The sequence below is a fragment of the Tachypleus tridentatus genome, chromosome 1, assembly GCF_004210375.1.
Source record: "Tachypleus tridentatus isolate NWPU-2018 chromosome 1, ASM421037v1, whole genome shotgun sequence".
Classification (NCBI taxonomy): Eukaryota; Metazoa; Arthropoda; class Merostomata; order Xiphosura; family Limulidae; genus Tachypleus; species Tachypleus tridentatus.
The window spans coordinates 43,486,738-43,509,026 of NC_134825.1; the positions used below are offsets into that span (position 1 = coordinate 43,486,738).

The 22,289-nt window shown below is 29.2% G+C and overlaps 1 protein-coding gene across 4 annotated transcripts in view; it reads left to right on the forward strand.

Annotated features, from left to right (window-relative positions):
- The window catches only part of LOC143247150 (phospholipid-transporting ATPase IF-like), a 106,422-nt gene that overhangs the window by 74,335 nt on the left and 9,798 nt on the right, over positions 1-22,289 (forward strand). For all 4 annotated transcript variants that reach the window (XM_076494791.1, XM_076494782.1, XM_076494800.1 and 1 more), the window contains 7 exons: positions 2,292-2,351; positions 6,153-6,280; positions 12,418-12,556; positions 17,461-17,526; positions 18,002-18,105; positions 20,205-20,373; positions 20,778-20,897. In XM_076494791.1, the coding sequence (XP_076350906.1) occupies positions 2,292-2,351; positions 6,153-6,280; positions 12,418-12,556; positions 17,461-17,526; positions 18,002-18,105; positions 20,205-20,373; positions 20,778-20,897 (786 nt within the window). The remainder of the gene's footprint in view (positions 1-2,291; positions 2,352-6,152; positions 6,281-12,417; positions 12,557-17,460; positions 17,527-18,001; positions 18,106-20,204; positions 20,374-20,777; positions 20,898-22,289) is intronic.

Here is a 22,289-nt window from a genome sequence, read left to right on the forward strand (position 1 = left end):
ACAAGTTCAAGCTTAGGCACAGTGCAGTAACAGCAGCTCATAACATTAATCATGCATTTGGTGATGGCACAGCTAATGAATGTACAGCACTGTGTTAGTTTATGAGATTTCTCTCTGATGACTCAATCCCTGAAAATGAGCCTTGGTGTTGTCCTCATACAATCACTAATGAGGAGTATCTGAAAGTTTTAGTTGAATCAGATACCCTCCAAACTGTAAGAGAACCTGCCAACAAACTTAATGTTCATCATTCAACAGTTTCCTGACATCTTGAAGCAATTGGTAAGGTGTAAAAGCTAGAGACCTCACAAATTGACTGAAAACCATCAAAATAAACAAGGTGAAATTTGTTTCTCACTCTTTACTCGCAAAATAAAAGTTTCATTTCAACATAAAATTGTCAGCCATGATAAAAAATGGATTCTTTATGACAATCAACAATGATCCACACAGTGGCTTGACTGTGAAAAATCACCAAAACATTTCCCAAAACCAGCTCTTCACTCTAAGAAGCTTATGGTCAGTGTTTGGTGGTTGTAGGCAGGTGCAATCCAGTATTCATTCTTAAACCAAGGAGAAACAATCACAGCAGAGAAGTATTGTGGAAACTTGAAATTATGCATCAAAAGTTGTCACAAAAACAATGCTCAACTTCATGTCTCATGCATTACTGTACAAAACCTAAATGAACTTCAGTATGAAATTTTACCAGATTACCATATTCACCAAATCTTTCCCTACAGATTATCACATTTTTAAACATTTTGACTTATTTTTAAATAAAAAAAATTTGCAAATTAAAGGTGAATTCAAAGTGCCTTTGAGACTTCATTGCATCAGAGGATATCTAGTTCTTTACAGATGGCATTTATAAACTTACAACTCATTGACAGAGTCAATGTATTGAGTCTAAAGAAGCTTATTTTGATTAAATAAATTAAACAACAAAGATATTTGTTTCACATTTTCCTCTAAAATTTCAACCTTTCCTATGCAACAGCCTGATAGTTGTATATTCACACTGTAGGCTTTGATTATTATGTACAATGGCTTAACATGTTATTCATTTATTTATTAGATCCCTTTACTAAGTATATGGATCAACACTCCAATGAGGAGTTAATGAAATTTTGTTTATTTGGCAAATGTTTTTTTATTGATTGAGTAAAAGATTCTGGTTAAAATTGTTAAAATAAATTTGTTTCAGATCCACTTACAGTGGGAAAGGTTTTTGCTTGTAACATTTGTTCTTTGGCACTAGATGATCTGGCCTTCCAACATGTTTTAATCTCCCTGGTTTTTGACATTTTAACATAAACAAAATGTATTGCTAGTAGGATTGAATAGTGCAATATTAATTAAACTAAGTTAATGGTATGGGTGATTTGTAGTATATGTGTGTTGTAACTGGAAATCAGTCTCTCTTACAAATATAAGAAAGCTGTTTTTATGTGCTGTGTAATTAAACTATACTCTACTATTTATTTAATGTTACTTTTATTGTCAATATAAATTAGCTAAAATCATTACTAATTTAATTTTTATTTCTGATCCATGTGGGTAGCCAGCCTGCTTTAATGAGAGATTAATTTTTTTTAACATTAAATTTCTAAACAACAAATACTGATGGTAAGGTTCTGTTTTGTGACATTTTTATTACATTAAAATCAATAGTATGTAAAAAAACAAATAATAATTGAACTTTGAACACCAAAAGAAGTATAAGCATATAAGTATGTATTATTTGCATTTTAATGAAAAATAATTATAACATATAACATTTATATGTTAAAACATTTGGTTTTAATTTTGTATGTATTTTTATAATTTTTAGTGTGAAATTAATTATCAGTTTTGCCTTGCAGTTAGCCTTGCTTTAGCTAACTTTATTACTACTAGATGAACTCATGTTCCTAAAAAATAAACATAAAGGACTTAACTACCATGAAATATTATGTTTTGTAAAACATACAGTAACCATTGCTATTATTCATTAATAATGTTGACAAAAAAAGTAAAAGTTGGTTTTATTTCAAATACTTTCTTGTATGCAATTTAAGCTGAAAATTTAAAAAAAATATTATACATACGCACCTAAAATATTGAAATGATTCCTGAGTTGTATTAACATGTTACAGTATTTCTTTAACATCTAACCCAAAATGTTACAAATAATATAACATATAATTCACAGCATACACAAGTTTGGTGTCATTAATTTATATTTAACTGCTGTATGACCAACTACTGTACACTTTTTTCATCATAATTATTTTCTTATTATTTTTCAGAATATAGCTTTCATCACCCCTCAAGTGTATTATACAATTTTCAGTGCTTTTTCTGGTCAGGTAATTATGTTTTATTCTATGTTAATATGTCTTCAGGTTATTTATTTTCCAACAAACTCTTGTCGAGCTTATATTATGGTTCATATGTAACATCTGATGCACACTTTGGTTTTTTTCACACAGATTTTTTTTATCTTTATGTAATTACTGATTTTTATATTATAAAACTTATAATTTCTGTTATGTTATAATGCTTTGTAGCTCCTTAGCCATCATCAGTTATATATATTTATCTGTGGATTTTTTTTTATGTATGATGGCTGCTATTCCAGAAAATCATATTTATATTTACTTACACAGGACAAGGCTGTGGAGAGTAATAGTTTAAGTAATCTCAGATACTTTGCCCTTGTTTCTGTAAGTGACCATATTCTTACCATGTGTTAGGGTATTTTTAATGTAAGCTCTTGACTGTAATAGTAGTATTTCAGAAAATATGTTCCTCATTGGTTGAGGTTATATTTTACATGTAAAGTATAAAATAGTTATTGAAATGCACATATAAAACTATTGTTGTTATAATTTATTAAAGATTAAAAATTAGCAATGCAAAAGTTATTGTTTTATGCTGAATAAAAAGATTTTTTAATTTTTAAATTGTGAAGAAAATAAATACATATAATTAAGTAATTAAAACTATTTATATTTAAGAAGTAGTTTAGGTTAAACCACTAATATATTTTATCAAATAAGTAGGAAAATGTAATACAGTAAAACCTGTCTAAACTGGAAACTGCATAAGGCAGAAATCTGTACAAGCTGGAAATATCAAAAATTTTCAGCATTATCTTAAGATTTCTCTTATAAAGGCTCTCTTTATGGCAAAATTTGTGTAACATGAATGGAAAACTATCTTTCACCTGCCTAATTTATCAACAGGTAGGATTAAAACCTAAGTAAGGTGGAAAAAATGTTTTTGATTAAATATTAATTTCTTATTTAATTAATAATTTCTTTAAATATTAATAAATACTTACTGTAACAAAATGTGTGAGAATTTACTCTGTAAATAATTCTTATGAAAAAATAAATTCCTATTTTCCCTAATTTTAAATTTAGGGAAAATTTACCATGGGTAATAGGTAAAAGTGAAGATCCACACTGTTTCAAAAATTTAAGGAAGAATCAACTTCCTGTGGAATGGAAAGTGAATAATAAAGCATGGATGACAAATGCTATATTTGAGGAATTTAAATTAAACAAAAGAATTGAACAAGAAAATAGGAATATTATACTTTTCCTAGATAATGCAAGTTGTCACCCGAAAGTTCAACTTTCAAATATTTTGTTTAGTCTTTCTACCTTCATGTACAACATCAGTTCTAAAGCCACTAGATAATGGAATTATATAGTGTATAAAAATTGAAATACAGAAAATTGATGTTTTAGCATATTATTGCAAACATGGATGACTGTAATAGAGCATCTGAAATGACCATGAAAATTGATGTGTTAGATGCAATTGTATTTTTAAGTCATTCAATCAAATGCATAATAAAGTACTTTTGAAACCGAAACTCTGGACTTATTCTTGATAATGGCAGAGATTATGGACAAGTTGTTTGTTATGACGTTTCTAGTGAAATCCAAAGCCTGAGAAGATTGATGCAGATGATTCTGTGAACATGAAAAGTTTTGTAAACATTGACAAGAATATTTTAAGAGAAACTGATGAAATTGATTTAAAATCTATAATAGAATCGCAAGATGATAACAGTGTAAGAGATTCAGAATATGAACAAAATCGAAAAGAGAGTGAGGAAATAGAAATTCCTACTTCATTGCAAGTGTTAAGTTATATTAATGCTATCAAATTACATGCAAAAATGAAGGGGGAAAATGAACTTCATGAAACGGATGTAGAATTGGTGTTCTCTTTAACTGCATGAGAAAGCTCATTAAAAAAATGAAACAGTTGAAATTAGACACTTTCTTGAAATAAATTTGATTAAGGTTTTGTGTACTTATGTATATTTTGAATGTCTGTTTTTGTTCTTATTCTAATAAATATAGCATAAACAGTCAGTCAAGCAAGTATAACGTTCTGCTCAAAAATTATATATAATTAAGGAAATGTATGTTCACTATATCGAAACAGGATATAGTCAGTCAGATAAACTCAGTCCTGTGCGATTCCACCTCAGACAGGTTTTACTGTATTTGGTTTAAAGTATCTTTATAATTACATAATATTATTATTTTGTATCTATGAATGGTGTATTTATGTTTTAAAAGTTACATATGTATATCAAACTGCTATAAGTACAAGTGTCAGTTTTGTAACACATGTTTTAAGCTTTTAGCATAAAATATTAATTTGTTCATAGAAGAATTAATCAAGTTCTTTATGAACCATTACATTGCAAGTTTTGCATATTTGGTAGAATTTTGGTATATTTATCATTTGAATGAATATTAAATTACTGATGAGAAGTCTGTGATGGTAAAACACTGAGCAGTGGATGTCAGGAGTGGAAAACTACTTAACAAGACCTTTGAATTCAATAGATTTTGTTGGATAGGTTAACTCAAACAGTTGCAGTTTGCTCTAATAACTAAAAAAATTATATATAACATTATATTATAGCTAAAACACTACACTAAAAATTATTATAGTGAAAATACACTTTAAATCTATGGATGTGAGTAAAATGATGTCTGACTGAATGATACCATGATTCAAATGAGAAAAGACAATTTACATAAAGAAAAGAAGGGGTGTGTTAGAATATAACTCAGAGGCAGCTGTGTCATTGCAAAATCCAAGCCAGAGATTTTACTCTCATCTCCCATAACTTTATTAATTTTGCAAATTTGAAAGAAGCCCAAAATAAATGTAAATGTTTGGACTCGTGAAATGAATTGTTATCTGTAATATCATTAATTCTAGATCCTATGTTGCTAAAAAATCAAAATTACATTCTAACTTGAAAAAAACAAAAAGTTATGTTTGTCAAGATGCGAGATTTATATGGTTGGCTATGTGCAGCAAAGAAAATCCCTTTTAAAGTGTATAAATTCAAATAACTGAATATGTAACTTTCAATTATTATTATTAATTAATACATTAATCTTATTGAAAACTGAGTGTGTTATGGCTGTTGGTATTGCTATATACACAATTTTATTTTTGGAAAATTCCTTAGTAAAGAAATACAACTTCTGTTTGTTTGCTAATCAACCTATTTTCAAGTAGTGTATGAACCACAAAGCACATACCTAATGGGAATAGCCCATTTGATTTTATTAATAAAAAAAATAATTCACAGATTTAAAAAAAACTTTATTAAATAGATTCTTTTTACTTGCGTCTTAATATTTGCAACTCCAGTAGAAGGAAAAAACTTAATGCACTGAAAGAAAGAGGAAATGTAATCTGTATTAAAAATTTTAATTCCATTTATTCTTCAAACAATATTTTATTTTTTTATTAGGAAGTTAACACGTAGGATCAAATACAAAGAAAAAAGTTGTAACAGTTTTATAAAACCATTAGTTATTTTTTTGTGGTTAAAAATTTGCTAACTACAACTTAGTTTTTCTGTACTTAATTAATGTCACTTTGATGTAATTTATAATTGCACTATTTTTAGTGCTAATGCTAAGCATTTTTTATGTGCTGAAATCATACTTTATCACTGTTGTTTTTTTCTTACTAGGTTCAAACAAACCTTTAAATAACACATAATTTGCCACTTCTTCGTTAAATTTTGAAGTACTTATTTTTAAAAACTATATGTGCTCAGTTATTTACTCAGACAATATTCATAGCACTTATTAGTGATTATTGTTTTCCTGTAGCCTCTATATCACAGTTTTTACCTTATGTTCTACAATATCTTCTTCACATCTTTTCCTATTCTCATCTATGGCTTGACAGAACAGCATCTTAGTCAAAAAACCTTGCTCAACAAGCCTCATTTGTACAGGTTGGTTTAACAATATCAAACTAATTATTGCTTTTTCAAAATCATGATAATTTTTAAAGACTTATTTATTTATAACAAATCAGTTATCATTTTTATAGCAAATAACTTTTATTTCATTGTTGTTTAAAAATTATCCAATGAATGATTGCATGCTCAGTTTCATAATTGGATGTTTCAGCTGGAAAATGTAATATGCTACGTGTATTGCTACATAGAAAGATAAATGTTAGCGATAAGCTGTTAAACTTTTTTTCAGCTTAACATACTTAATATACTAAAAATTTAAATGATATAGATAAGCAAAGCTGTCATAACTGTCAGCTACTAATTTTTTTAAAACAATTTTTACATGTTTTTGTAAATTTAATCCTTTAGCAACTAATGGTAACTTTGGCCAGTCTGAGTGCTACCTAATTGTGAGTTATAAATTTTAATACTGTATTTAACTATAAAGATTCATGAAACTTTATATTAAAACAAATAATGAAATATTTGGGAAATCTTTCTCATGTATATTTAAAGTGTAAGTAATGAATCTTAAAGAAATGATGGAAAAATCAACAACCTGAACTTTTGTATCTTATTAAGATAGCTTGTCAGGGTTTATTTTCCAAATTTTGTTCAAATTTTTTACATTGGATCTCTGCATTGAAAAGCTTTTGAATGGTTTTCATTAGGGTCTCTACATTTTTCAAAGAGAATTATTCTTGTTTTCTGAAATTTGAGCATATAAATAAATGAAGTGCATAATTTATATTCTTTGAGACTGCTAAGTCTTCTTTTTACTAAAAAGTAACCAGAATCTATTTAGTTTTTATATCACATTAGTTTAAATCTAGGTCTTGAGTTTTTGTTTTTTTCTTAATGAAACAAAGATACAGGAGGCTCATTGAAAGAATTTCTGTGCTCTTGAGTTAAATTATTAAAATTTAATTTAAACTGAGATATTCTCAGGTAAAACTGATTACCCATAAGAGTGAAAAAGTAGGTCTGCAGAATGATGGTAATTTGATTCTTCAAAATATTTACTGCAAAATAATTTTAATACAATATCCTACCTCCACAAACAAAATACATTTTCTAAATTAGTACTGCCCCTTATTGCACAAAGTTTCACCACTTGCCATTAGCTTTACACTTCCTACTTTCTGCTATCTGGATACCACTCTGCAGTGAGCAGTACCTGACCAAGTATACTTTTTTGGAAAATTTGTACTGTCCATCTTGTAGCTATGCTTATTGTCAATTACAGTTTAACTCTTCCTACCTTTCACTTAATGTACAATCACAGATACCACCAGGTGTTGGTTGTGTGTGTTTGTTCAATTGTTATCTATGTTGAAACAATTATGTTGTAGGATTAGGTTGTGCATATTGTAGAAGAGATGTTCTGTAGGACTGCTAGAAGTTCTCTCTAGTGGTCTCTTGTTTCATAAAAATGATTGTCTCAGACTATATACTCATGGACACACCCATATGATTAAAGCAGACAAGGATTGTTGCCCATCTCTGATGCTCTGTAACATTGAGACTTTCTTACCACAGACCTGATATACAATTTGAAATGCCATTGGATGTTGGTTAATTGACTTCGTTGACATAGTAGTTCTGCTTTTCAGTGTTGGATACTGCAGTCACGTATTGCATTATCTCTGTTAATGTGGTTCTCTGGACTCTCTAATGTGTTTTTCCCTCCTTTATTCTATAGGAGTTTGGTAATCCTTTCTACTTACCAGTTCTTAGCTGCTGGGGTGATGGACCATGGAGTCTTGTCCTCCTAATCATCTTAAGTGATACATGATACCATTTATGTATCTCAAGATGGTTGGTATGGGTATTAAAACCTTTATTAAAATAAAGTACAGAACAGTGTTTCGACCTACGGTTAGCCTGAAGATGATCTAAGAAGGTCAAAACTTTGCTCTTTACTTTATTTTAATAAAAGTTTTAATACCCATACTAGCCGTCTTGAGATACATTTTTGCTTCAAGTGGTTTTCTTGTCATCATGATGATACTGTTCAGTTCATAGAAGGACATTGGCATTCTGTTGGTGTCAATGATGTATAGTACTTCTTACTGTGGACATAATGTACAATTCCAGATACTGCCAAATTTTGGTTGTAGCACTGTGGCATATTAATGTATATATTAATCTGGCAGATTGCTTTTCTTATCATGGCATTTTACCTTCCTACCATCCTATGTATATCTGTTTCTAGTTGGCTGTGTGTTGGTTGTAAATGGCCTGCTCATGATTAGAACCCCACTGCAGATCTGATATACAGTTCAGATACTTCTAGTTTGTCACATCCTAGTCATTTGATACCCATGGATTCTATGAATTTATAATGAGTATGATGGGATTACTTCATGTTTTGTCATCTTTTATCTTAGTGAAACTGCCCTAAAAGAGCAAAAAGTATATGTTGAGCAGATGTGATGCAGTTTCCTTATTGGTGGAGAGCTGCTGCATGATCATTTATATGTAGATGTGCAAAATTTGGAGGTAGAAAGCTTGTGGCAAACATAGAAAAATTGAAAATTTACACTGACTAAAGGCAGTACTCCTGAAGAAAAGCTAATTGAGAGGATGTAAGTATCTGTTGGAAATATATCTTCAGTTTAGGAAAATGTTAACTTCTATATTCTCTGACTATCTGAGTTCATGAGTATTAACTAATTTTACTCACTACAGGTGAATATTTCCCACAGAAAACAAAAGATACTATTCCAGGTAAATGACACAGCACAATAGTTTATATAGAGCAAAAGGAAATTAACAAGATTTTTGATCAACATGTTATGCATAAACTACATAAATAAGGAGGTTAAAAACATAGTATATTTGTACACCAAAATTGTAAATGACTGACATTTATCAAAACTCCTTAATTCTCTTTAGGTACAGTTTGAAATAGTTGGTAATACATAGGTAGCTTTACTAGTTTTTGTTCTTGTTGGAGATTTCAGGGCTTCATCACTGACTGGTAGAGTAGTAGGAAAACTCTAGTGTTTTTTACACATCAAATAATAGAAAGGAATTTTTAAATTTTTTATTACTTATTCCATTTTAGTCAATCATGAAAAACTGTAAGTGTTAAATAATAGAATACTAATAAAAAAATTGTAGTTTCTGGTTATCTTATTGTTTTCTTACAGCTGACAGGATCCTTACTTGATTATTCTTGAGATAGAAATTGATTTTGAAATATGATTAATTACATGGCCTAACATGTGTTTGATGTTCTTAACTTTTTATGTTTTGGGTGTGGATGAGATTTTACCAGTGATAAGTACCCTATAATTTTCCAAATAGAATACTACTTTTTTTTCAATGAAAATTTGTATAACAGTTAGGGTGCATATAGTATATGGAAAAGAAATTTAATGGGTTTTCTACAGTCAGTCCAGACTATCTTTTCTGATGCATGTGAAGGATAATGCATACGTACCAGAAATGCTGTGTTTTTCTTAATGGTGTATCTTATTAATGCTCTGTTTCTAAGGCATAAGTGAGAATTATCTCATGTTTTCTTTCATTTTCAATATCTTGAAATATGATTTTTGAAATAACAGTGATGAAGAAGCTAAGTCTTATGATTTTTAAGATTTATTCATATGTGAGCTTAGAAATGTTTGGAAATACAAAATTAATTATTGCTACATTATATCTGATATTCAAGTTTTTTTTCTGTGAAACCATCAGATTCTGAATCTGAGTTATTGTACTCAAATAGATGGCATAACATCCTACACAGCAAGTGCTTAAGAAAACTTGTTTTGAGATATTCTAACATTTATTAAAATGTTTATTTGCTATCTGTGATTGCAAAGATAGCAAGCACTACATGGAATGTACAGTTAGAAATTATACAGACCTTCTGGCATTCTTGTTGTCAAAATGTTTCTTTGACCACAGTGCTGCAGAAGTCTAGTTGTGTATTATTTGTGATAAAGCAAACATGACTTTTTGTTCCTGAATATTAGAGTGTGTATTATATTTTGGAGCAGATTATGTATGAAAAATTATGGTTATTATTTGAACTTTCAAGAGAGCTAGTTACAACTTGCGATCAACGAGTTACATATATATAAAATGGTATCAGTACTTGTTTTGTATTATTAGAGTGTAAAAAAATAATATGATAATTTTATAATTTTTATATAGTGCATTATTGTATTATATATACATATATAAACTTAGTTGTTTCTTAGAAATTTACAGAAAAATAAGTTAATGTCATGTACAAATCTACTAACTGTATACTTCTGATTAGCAGTTAACAATACAGTTATTAGTTGAGATATATGTAACAGTTCAGTAGTGATCTGTTATAATGTGCAAAGTAAAATATTTTATGTCATAACAGGTTACAATTATTATGATATAACTTGAACAATCAAGTATTCAATAAAAAATATTATAGAAACAACAACTAATAGAGTGCAAACTCTTTTAAATATGTGTGCAAGAATGTTTGGTCCTGTCATTTCTTCCATTAAAGTATGAAAATATTATTGATTTTGTATTAATGAGTTTGTACAAACAGATGAGAGCTGAAAACAAAATAGTCAATATTTTAATTCAATTGGTTTACTATTTTTAGGTTTAGATATTAATATTTTTTGTATTCAGGAAATGCTGCATTTTTATAGTATTTCTGTGATCAGGGATATGAAATTTTCTACCATTCTAAGTGTTATGTTTTATGTAAGTGTGAGCATTATTCTTTACAGTAGGTTTCTGTGACTTGTTGGCAGTAAATTTCAACAAAAATGGGACAGATACTATCCACTTGTTTAAAAATAATGTATCAAAAATAAGTCAGATGCTTATACAAATGTTTATTACACAGTTAATCACTACAGTTATATTTAGAACTTTAAATAACTGTCTCTTTTCATCAGTTTCTCAAAGGCTGTTTTAGCTATGCTAGAACCCAATTGACAAGATGAGTTGTTCTTCTCTACTCTGTTATTGCAATACAATCTGTGGCTGTTGCACATTAAGTGTTACTACTATTCACTTTTTATGGCTAAATGTACAAACACAGTCTAAATTTATTTAACTATATTTTTCAGCAGTGTTGTCTTACATTCACTAACTTACTCATTTGCACTAACTTAGTTTTCTATGTAAAGAAAATAGCTTCAAAACTATTTTGTATTAATTGAACTAGTTGCAAAGAGGCAATTAAAATCTGCAATATAAAACAATAATGAATTTAATATATAATATAAGTTCAATAAATAAATACATATTGCTCAACTGAGGTCTTGAACTTTTTAGAAACAATGAGAAACTTGAGTAACATGATGTCACTTCACAACTGATGAATTTTGCAACACACGATTCATAAACAGTTGCCTTATCTATTGCTTTAAAAAATCATTTATTTTAATGCTCACACAGTATAAAATAACTAATTATCTTGCATTAAATGTGAAATGAACAGTCATGTATATCTAACATTGTGGTTTACAACAAGTATTTAAGTAAAAGCATATTAGACTGCCAAACTCTCAATAATTATAGTGTAGCTTTAGCAGAGGAATCATTAGCCACTGGTTGAAGGAGCCAATGCCCTGAATTCCCAGTTGCTATCTTGAAAAATCAGAATAGAAAACCATGATTGATAACATATGAATTGGCAAAAATTTCTGTGCCTGTGGGACTGATCCATAAATCTTGTACATACCTCACAGTACCTATGGGTCTAGCTATTTTCTTGTTAGAATCTTGTGCAATTTTTGAGTTAACATGACAGGATCTTTTGTTTAAAATGTCCATTCAATCATAGTGTACAATTATAGTTTTATAAAGATTACAAGACTTTTGATTTTATAAACCTCTAAAACATCAAAAAAAATTTTAGAAAAATAATTAAAGATTTACATTTACATTTTAAATTCAAAATTATTAAATTATGGATAATTTATCTTTTACTTTCTACTATAGATAAACATTATGTCTGTAGATTGCATGTTGGGCTCATTAACTGTATGTGATTCTTTCATCACTGTAACTATAAAGAGTTATGTATTAGTGTAATGTGCATGAATTTACATAACTGTTTAATAAAATGCTTTCTTTCATGAAAATCTTTTATTGATGAAATGTAATGTTTATTAAAGAAATATCAGAGGAAATGCCAAAATGACTAAGTTACAGTTTGTCAAGTGGATTGTACAAGGAGCTTGGCATTCAGTTGTTCTTTATTTTGGAATACATCTCTTTTGGAGAAATGGTACTTCTTGTTTTTTGGATGGTCAGGTACGTTTTTGTGCTGTAGTATACTATTGCTTCAAAATCATATATTTCTTTGATTAACTAGCTAATTGGATTCTTATAATCACTTTTTAAATATTTTTCTAAACTGTGTATGTGCACCAGATTGCTTGTTTATCTGTGAGTGGTTTTATCGCCTCTGATAACATGTGAGCTATACATAAAAACATCAACAGAAATACTTTCAATGAAGCAATAAATCCACTAATTGCTGCTGGTGTCTTCTGTATATCTTACACAGAAAGTAAGTAATTTTGATAAGGCCTCCCAGTGGAAAAGTGGTATGTCTGTGGAATTACAATGTTAGAAGCTGGATTTCGATACCTGTGGTGAGCAGAGCACAGATAACCAAACTTTGTGCTTGGCTTCAAAATAAATCTAAACAATTCTGATAGCGTACCTTAATTTCTTTCACATATATAGCTATTCTCATTCAGTGCTGCCCTCTGTATGAAAAAGTGTTTTCACTTGCCTTACACTCACATGTACCCTAAGATCATCATAGTTTAGCTGCATCTCACACACAAATCATCATGTGACAACCTCCATCAATAGGAGTGTGATGCACCCTCTTGACACTTGTGGCTCTCTCTATTCAGTTCTACTGACCTTATACTCCTGATTAGACAATTCAGACATTTTTTATTGTGCTTTCTTCTAGCATTTCTTTTCTTTAATATTTCAACTGAAGTAGAAATAGTTTATTTGTGTTGTTTTATGTGATAATTCATCTTGTTGTTCTTTTTGTGTTTTAATTCTTCATCATTACATGATGAATTCTAAGGTGAGGTTCTGCCACCTATTTCCAACACAATTACACAAGCTTTATGTCAGAGGAACATGACTGTGGAGTTTTTTACCGTCATTCAGTGGGAAGTTGATCATTATATGAGTCAATCTTTCTCTCCCATTATTGCTAGATTTCCTCTTGAATCTGTTGACCTTGCTCATAATGACAAGAATTTATCAGGTTCTTGGTGAGGAAATCCAGTTTGTCTTGGTTGGTTGCTTACTTTTAAGCATGTTCCATTTACCCTTTCTCAATGGCAGTCTGTCAACATAAATTGAACGTTTTCCACCATTGATTTTTGAGTCAGAGTTTTTACTCTTCTTGGCCTACTGTTCCTGTTATTACAAGTTTCCTGTTCAATCATATTACTTCAGTCTTGTCCATTGCTGTATATTTAGCAGCCTCATCCCACACCTTCCATTTTCTTATAATGCCTTTTGGTGTTTACCTCCCATTCTCTGTCTTTTATGCTCCTTCTGGATTCTTAGCCTCCTTTTTGGGCAGTCCTAGATTGGTCAGTGTGGTTCTTAACTTCCTTAATCTACCCCTGTTTGAACCTTTGTCCTCCTGTTCTTTGTTTCATTTTTACTTACAACTTCTTTCCTACTTCTATTAACCTGTGGGCATTGTTGTTCGTAAAACAAAGTTGAACAAGACAATGGCATAAATTCTGAACTTGTTAATTAAAATTGGAAAGTTTAAAAATAACAAATCTTCTGGGTCATATAATATTCTTCTTAGGGTTAAAAGAGGTCAAAGATTGGATATGTGAGCCACTTGCTACAGTTTTTTGTAAGTCTTTGAATAGTGGACAAGTACCAGGAGATTGGATATTAGCTAATATCATTCCTATATTAACGGGTAATAGAAGTTGTTCTTATCATTATAGGCCTATTAATCTTCCATCAGGTGTGAGAAAAGTTTTGGAAAATTTGATAAAAGACACTTTGCAAAGTCATTTAACAAAGTTTAAAAGTTTATTGGATTTTCAACATGGTTTACCTAAGGGAAAATCTTGCCTTATGAATCTTTTGACATGCTTTGAAAATGTTACTGCATGTATAGATGAGGGTAAGGGTGTAGATTTTGTGTATCTGGATTTTCAGAAAACATTTGACAAAGTGCCACAATAAAGGTTTGTAAAGAAAATTATCTCTATAAGTGTGGGGGACGACTAACTGAGTAGAAGAGTGGTTTGGTGGAAGAAAGTAGAAGGTTGTCGTAAATGGAGTTCAATCAAACTGGGTTAATGATGCAAGTAGTGTACTTAGGACCATTGCTATTTTTGATTTACATTAATGACATAGATGAAGGAATGATTCATAAATTATATACATTTCCTGATGAAATCTAGGGCTTGGGAGTTGCTGGCTGTGAAGAGAATGCTGCTGCTTTTCAAAAGGATTTAGGTCATTTAGTGAGTTATGCAAGTAAATTGAAGATAGATTTTGATTATGATAAAAGTAAGATACTGCATGCAAATTATCATAATTTGAATTATAAGTATAATTTTAATGAGAATAACCTTAACAGTGTTATGAAAGAAAAAGATCTTGGTGTAATGGTTGATCATTCTCTTAAGCTAAATAAGCAAGTAAGATTTTAGGTTGTATCTACAGAAATATTGAATGCAGGTATAAAGAGGTTATCACATTATTGTATAGGTCACTAGTTAGGTCACATTTGAAGTGTTGTGTTCAGTCTTGGGTTTCTTACCTTAAGAAAGACATTGAATTGTTGGAAAGTATCCAGATGAGGGTTACCAAAATGGTACTGTGGATGAATGGGTTGACATATGAGGAGAGAATAAGATCCTTAAATTGTTTTCTCTTGTAAAACAGAGTTAGAAGATATCTGATTGAGGTGTTTAAGATTGTAGAAGGAATTGATAATGTTCATGCCTCAACATTTTTCATACTTAACAGCAAGAATTGCAGAACTAAGAGACACAAATATAGATTTATATATATGTAAAAATGGCTGGTATGGGTTGAGAAAATTGTTTTATCTAGAGGAGTGATGACCGAAGAAGGTCGAAACGTTGTTCATTCCTCTACATAAAAACTTTTCTCAACCCATATCAACCGTTTTTACGTATATATTTTTTTCTACAAGTGGGTTTTCTCGTCATCATGGACAAATATAGACTTAGACAGGGTAGAAACTTTCTTTAGCTAAGAAAATTTATTTTTCAAATAGAATTGTTAGCCTATAGAATGGGTTACCTTCAGATGTTGTGTAGACAGTAAATTTGAGTGAGTTTGAAAGAAAGTTTGGTAGATATATGATGGATAAGGGCTGGCTTTAAATTTTAATAGTTTTAGTTTGGCTTAGAGGATGTGACTGCTGAGATGGACCAACAGGTCCCTTGTTGTCCTAAATATTATGTTATGTTATATATTTGATATCGACATTTCATGCACTCAAACCATTCTGCCTACATTTCCAATACTGATTGGTTTTGGACTGGATATGGCCTGCTGCATATATTCTGCTGCAACCTAGTAACCTTACACCTTGTAGTACATCCATTTCATACTTCCCTTACAATACTGTCTGTAGATGTTTCTTCTACTGTCTTTCTTTAATGTGGTTCAGATTATGATATACTGTGCTTTGAATCGAACTATTTTTCTCTCTCTTTTGGGTGTGCTCATCCATTTTTCCACACTGGGTGCAAAGTGTACCTGGTACAGAAGTGTTGTAGTCTCCCACATATGATCCTATGCTATGAGGTTAACAGTTATGGGGTGTTCTTTGGATGCTCTTTATACACAGGTCCTTCCACCTATTCATTATGGGATTCTAGTTATGTATGTAATCAAAGGTAATGTACCCTATCAGAAGATATCATTTTCCTGTATTTAAAATGTATTTCCAATAGATACTTACTGCCTCTCACTTACCTTCTCTTCTTTCCTTTTCAATGAAAATTAGTTCTTCTTTCTCTGCCTAAAATTGAAGTGATTGTTCAGTGGAATCAAACAGAGGGAGTCATGTGAGTCAGGAGAGTTTGTCATATTTCTACTGGCTGTCGTGTGATGATTTACATGCAAGACACAGTTGAACCTCAGTGATCATGGGGTATGTGAGAGTACAAGGCATGTGGCATGTGAAAACATTCTTTGCATATAGAGGGTAGCACTGAACAAGAATAGCTGAATGTGTGAGAGTTGGAAATTACCTATCCAAAATATTTATTTAGTTTAGGAAAATAATAGCTTTCACTAAACTTCTGTTCATCAATTTATCAAACTGGGTATAAAAACAGGTAAAAAAATATAAAAGTTACTTAATATATTTCAATGTATGGACCCTATCAATAGTGAATGGTATAAAAACAAATCAGTAATTTGAGGGTTAATAATGTAAATCAGGACTTTAGTTAAATACTGAGTTTTCTATAAAATATGTATTAAAATATCACTATACATGAAATAACCTTCCCATTTAATATGTGTAAATTGTATAGTTAAATTTTTATATATGAAACAACCTTCCTATTTAATGTATAAATTGTATAATTAAATTTTTCAAATTTTAGTGCTTTATGATTGTTGCAAATTTGTCATTTTTAAAATTGTTTTTAAAATAATTCATTAATATTAATTTTCAAGAGCTATGAATGTATAATCTATTCATTTTGTTTTTTAATTATAATTTCTTAAATAAAAGTATTATTCATAACATATACACTAAAAATACTTGTAGAGTAAAAATGAAAGTGCTATGGCTGTTATATTGTCTCCTCATGATTAACAGTTAAGAATTAGGAGCAGCACCATGCTATCTTGAGTTTGCACCAATACATTTTTTGATACAACAAGATTCTACAGTTGGTTGAAGGAGGACCTGTACATTGCCTAATGTTAAATTCTTGTATCATGTAAATAAATAAATAAAATTCAAATACACATAATGTGCAATTGTAAATATAATGTCTATTTCTTCTTGGTATTATGACTGTGTACACAATTTTTACTTTAGTACAATGTAAAATTGTAAATATTTTCTGTTGTGGCAAATTTGAAAAGTTACGTTACTAAAACTTATAAATATCAATGAGATTTTATTATTACTCCTGTCTTTATATCTGTAGAGCCTAGGAGTTTGGAGTTTTGGCACAACTGTGTTTCACACACTTATTTTCATTGTTAACTTGAAGGTAAAATATGTTTTAAGTGAAACTTAAATTCTTTTATTACTTGTTACTACTTTTTAATATTTTAGTTTTATACTAACCAATACCAAGGTTTAGTAAGAATATTTTGATTTTATTTCATGATATCCCTTTTATTTTTTGCACCAGTTATTCAAAGTAATATGCTGTTCTACTGTGGTTGAAGTAACTTTAAAGCAAGTCAGTTTTTATTTTGAACATTTATAAATATATATTTTTGATTATTTCAATATATATATGTATATTTGTATTATTGTTCTTAGATTGTATAAATTTATAACAAAAAATATGATATTTAACACTGGCATTCCTAATTTTATTTATGTAAACACATAAATGTGTGAGTAATGTTTTCTAAAAATATCTTCATATTGCAAACTTTCAAATTATGAAGAACATTTAGACTCTACTGAAATGTTTTATACTGAGGACTTTCATATGTGATTATGTTTCTTAACAGTTGGGCCTACATACAAGATATTGGACAAAAATGTTTGTGTTTTCCTTGCTGGCCACTATCTTCAGTTTCATTGGGTTCAGTTTCCTTTATGGCAGAGTGACTTTGTAAGTTAATCTTTAAAGATTTCAAGTTAGTTAATTTACACATCTTCAGTTTTGTTTGTGGTTTAAAGTCATTTAACTAAGTTCATGTCTGCAAGAAGTTTCTTACCATATTATAATTATATCTTTTAACACTTCTAACTTTATTGTGTTTTGAGTTTATCAATATGACTAAATTATGAAAATAAAATAAGGTATTACATTATATGGGTTAGTTATTCATTATATGTTTTATGAGCCATTGAATTGATATTTTTTATTTTGTTTTATATTTTAATATTTTTCTGTTCAAAATAAATCTTAAGGTACATGAACATTAAGGTTTGATATTAATATAAGATAAGTCAATTATTTGTGTACACTTATTTTGTTATATGTACAAAACAGAAATTCATAGTTTTTTTTTAAATACATAATTTTAATTATTAGATTTTTTTAGTTTATGAAACAAACATTGTATGATTTAGGCATAGATAATAGTCAGATCTGATAGACTTATAAAACATAATATGATTGTTAGTATCTAAACATTCCACTACATTGCAACCATTTTATTGTATATTTAAAAATATCACAACCTTATTGTATTTACAGAGTTGACTTTCAAGTCTAAAAAGGAAGAATGATTATGGATACATGTAACCACAAAATCTTTGTAATTGAACAGTTTTGTGAATTAAATGAATGTACATGTGTTATTAGCTTTTCAAGCCATCTAGAGCTATATCATAACATAAAATCTGGTATATTTGAAGCAAACCATAGCTCAGTATATAAAGTTTTTATCATTAATGCCATGGTAGTTTTAGACTAGACCTCAGTATATAGCCAAAACTTTGTAAAGTAATATAAAATGCAAGTTATGCTCATAAAGTAGAAAGTTTTGTGGTAGTTATGTATTTCATGACATTTTTTATTTTTATGTCTGGTAGCCTTTATTTCTTACCACACATACGTTTTGCTATTGCCAACTTTTACAGCAAATTTCTCATATGTTAGTCTCCTATCAGCTGTATTGTCAGTTTCAGCATCTGTTTACTATTTTTGTGATTAACATCATATTTCACATTTCTGTTAATAAATAAATAAATACTAGTAATTGTTTCCTGCATGCTTTCTCAGAAAATAAAATGCTTTTGTTCGATGAAAAATGTTTTGATTTTGAAGATGGAAATAGCATAAACATTTCTGTACTTCAGAAGGGTAGCACATCTCTGAAATAAGACCTAAAGATTGTATATGTTTGTGAAAGGGCTAGCACGAATTTTGAAAAAGTAGTTTGTCAGTGATTGCTAGTAGGTTAATCCTGTGCTTAGTTGGCACAGTACTTGCTTGGTATTTGAGAGGTTATGGATGATGAAAAAAAAAGGTTTTAAAAACATTATTCAAAGGGTTACTATCCACATATGTATTTTTATATGTATTACATATTATGTGTGTATTTCTTTTTTAAAAATACAACTATCACCTTAAGGTAAATAAAACTGTAGTGATAAATTTAAATGCAAAGCCTCAACATCGAGACAAAAATGGTGTTCATTGTTAAGAGTATACTGTAAGTGGATGCAGTCAATGAAAATTTCCAATCCAAGCTTTCTGAAAACAATGTCAAATTTTTCTTTATCTTTAGTTGTGTAATTAGGTTTAATGTTATTAAAATATTACCAGTAGCCCCATTCAAAGTACTGTATTTTTAAACTGTACTGAAGTATTTAAAGACAATATAATTTATTTTTTATATCATGGTTTTTTTTTGCTATTGGTCATTTGAAATAATGCTGTATCTTACACATCTTAGCTAATTCCTATTAACAATTTCCTACTCTACTGGATTAATTTAAGAAAAATGATTTTCATATGACTGGTATATTACCATAGATTCTGTTTTAACAGAAATTATAAGTCATAATTACTGATTTATACTACAATTATTGTTTTAAGTTTCTCTTTAAGCATTTTAAGTTAGGAACACCTTACTGAATTATTTGATATCTTAATAACATTTGGTTATAAATTATCTATTTAAGTCTTATTTAGTGTACAACTGTATTTTTAGAGTTAATACATTTCAATATTGTTTTCAAAAATTACTATTTCACCAGGCAGTTACATCACAATGTCTTGTTTGGGGTTTACATAAAAATCCTATCATCACCATCTGTTTGGTTTCTGAGCATTATCCTGGTTGTGATTGCATTACTTCCTGATCTTTTGTTTCAACTTCTCGAAAATTACAGTTTCAGTCTTAAAAAAATATTTGGAATATGCAATGTAAGTTAATGCTTACATATTGAATTTCACTTTTCCTTGTTTTTTTCTTGATGTTATAACTTAGAAAACATTTTTGTATCTTAAATATTCATGACTATTGAGTTGTTGTTTTTTCTGTATATCAGTAACACTTGCTTCAACTGAATGTTTTTTCTTTTACAGTAATTTTAAATATTATGATATCTGTTTTGAATTTAAAAGTTTTAAACTTTGAAAAAAGAAATAGGCGAAAACTTTCTGTAAAATGAATGTTAAATGCATTTGAGATGATTGTATACAACAGTACCTTACAGTGAGAAAAGATTTACTTTTAATTCTGTTTTCCAGAATTGTGATATAAGTACAAATGTTGAATATTTCAGATATACAATATCAAATTTGTTCATTGTCTTTTTATAATGTAGAGGTATTATTCAGTGAATTCCATCAACACAGAAACTGGCCTCTTAGGTGACAGATGCCCTTCAGCAAGTTACAGAAACAATTACTATGATGAAAATCGTGAAATGGAGATTACACAAAGAGTAAGGAATAGATAAAATATGGGAAAGTGTAGTTAAAGATATCTCTAAGAATGCAATTTATGTATTTATAGTTTATATGATTATAGAATTTTGGCTTTTAGTCATTTGGTGTTCCTTATGTACTTACAGTATAAAATTTACTCTTACCAAGAATAGTAATATGTTCATACACGTACATGTGTTTGTGACAGGTATTTTCCATTCTTCAGCTTACTTTTTGATAACAGTGGTAGCTTGTAATACATAAAAGAAAATTTCTTTTTGCCACTTGCTTTCCTTTGCTGCTGACTGGAGGGAAAAACAATTTGTGTTATGTCATAACTCTTTTTATCACAGAATTAATGATTTTTAATAATTACTGTATTACTTGAAGGCAGTTTGTACTCATCCAACTATTTGATCAGAAGAACAGGTGATTGACTTTCTGTTAAATTTCTTAATGTAAATAAAAATGACAGTAGTAGTAAAATATTATTTAACACTTTATGCTCGATAGAGCAGGTTGTATTACCTATGCTTTTTGACTTGTGTCCAAGACCATGTTATTAATTGTTTAGATATTTCTTGCATTACTCTTTGAGCCGATAGCTCCTAAGTCTAATTACTATGCATTTTCAATTACATTCATTCTTTCTACAACATAGACTCTGTTGCTTATATGACTAAGATGTGATGAGACTACCACTTGAACTCTGTAGGTATTAACTAATGTTTAAACAACGATGTCATGACTTTAACTCTTGCTATTAGTTGTTTTCTATAATTCTATAGATAGAGAACTTTCTCTTTTTTTTTGCTATAGTAAAACAGTTGTTCTAATTATACATACTTTTTTTGTAGTTTATATGATTATGCCATAAAACTAACTTTGATTATTATTAGATTTTTGCTACTTCAGTGCAACACTCTGGTCATACACATTTTCTGTAGCTTATATGATTACATCACAGAATGCATTTTGATTACTATTATATTTTTATTACTACAGTACAACATTCATTGTGACTACTATTCATCCATTATCTCTGTGAGACATCTGTCTGTTGTATGATTTGTTTTATTGATTTACAATAAGCACTATTTAGTGAAATATTTTGAAACTAATTTTCTTTAGATTATGTATTTTCTGCAAATGAAATATCTAGCTTTTGTGCAATATTTGAATGCATTAGCATTTTTGAAATTCTAAAATATTTCATTGGAATATATTTTTTAACAAATAATTTAAAATGCTTACATTTATTGTAGGTTTTATTTACAGGATTTTCTACATTATTTTAAAATTCCTACACAGTTTTATTTTGTATAACTGTCAATGTGATCTTTGTTTTGATTCAAAAACAATGCATGTATTTTAACTGTGGTTTTGATCACTGGTGTACAATGAAAACA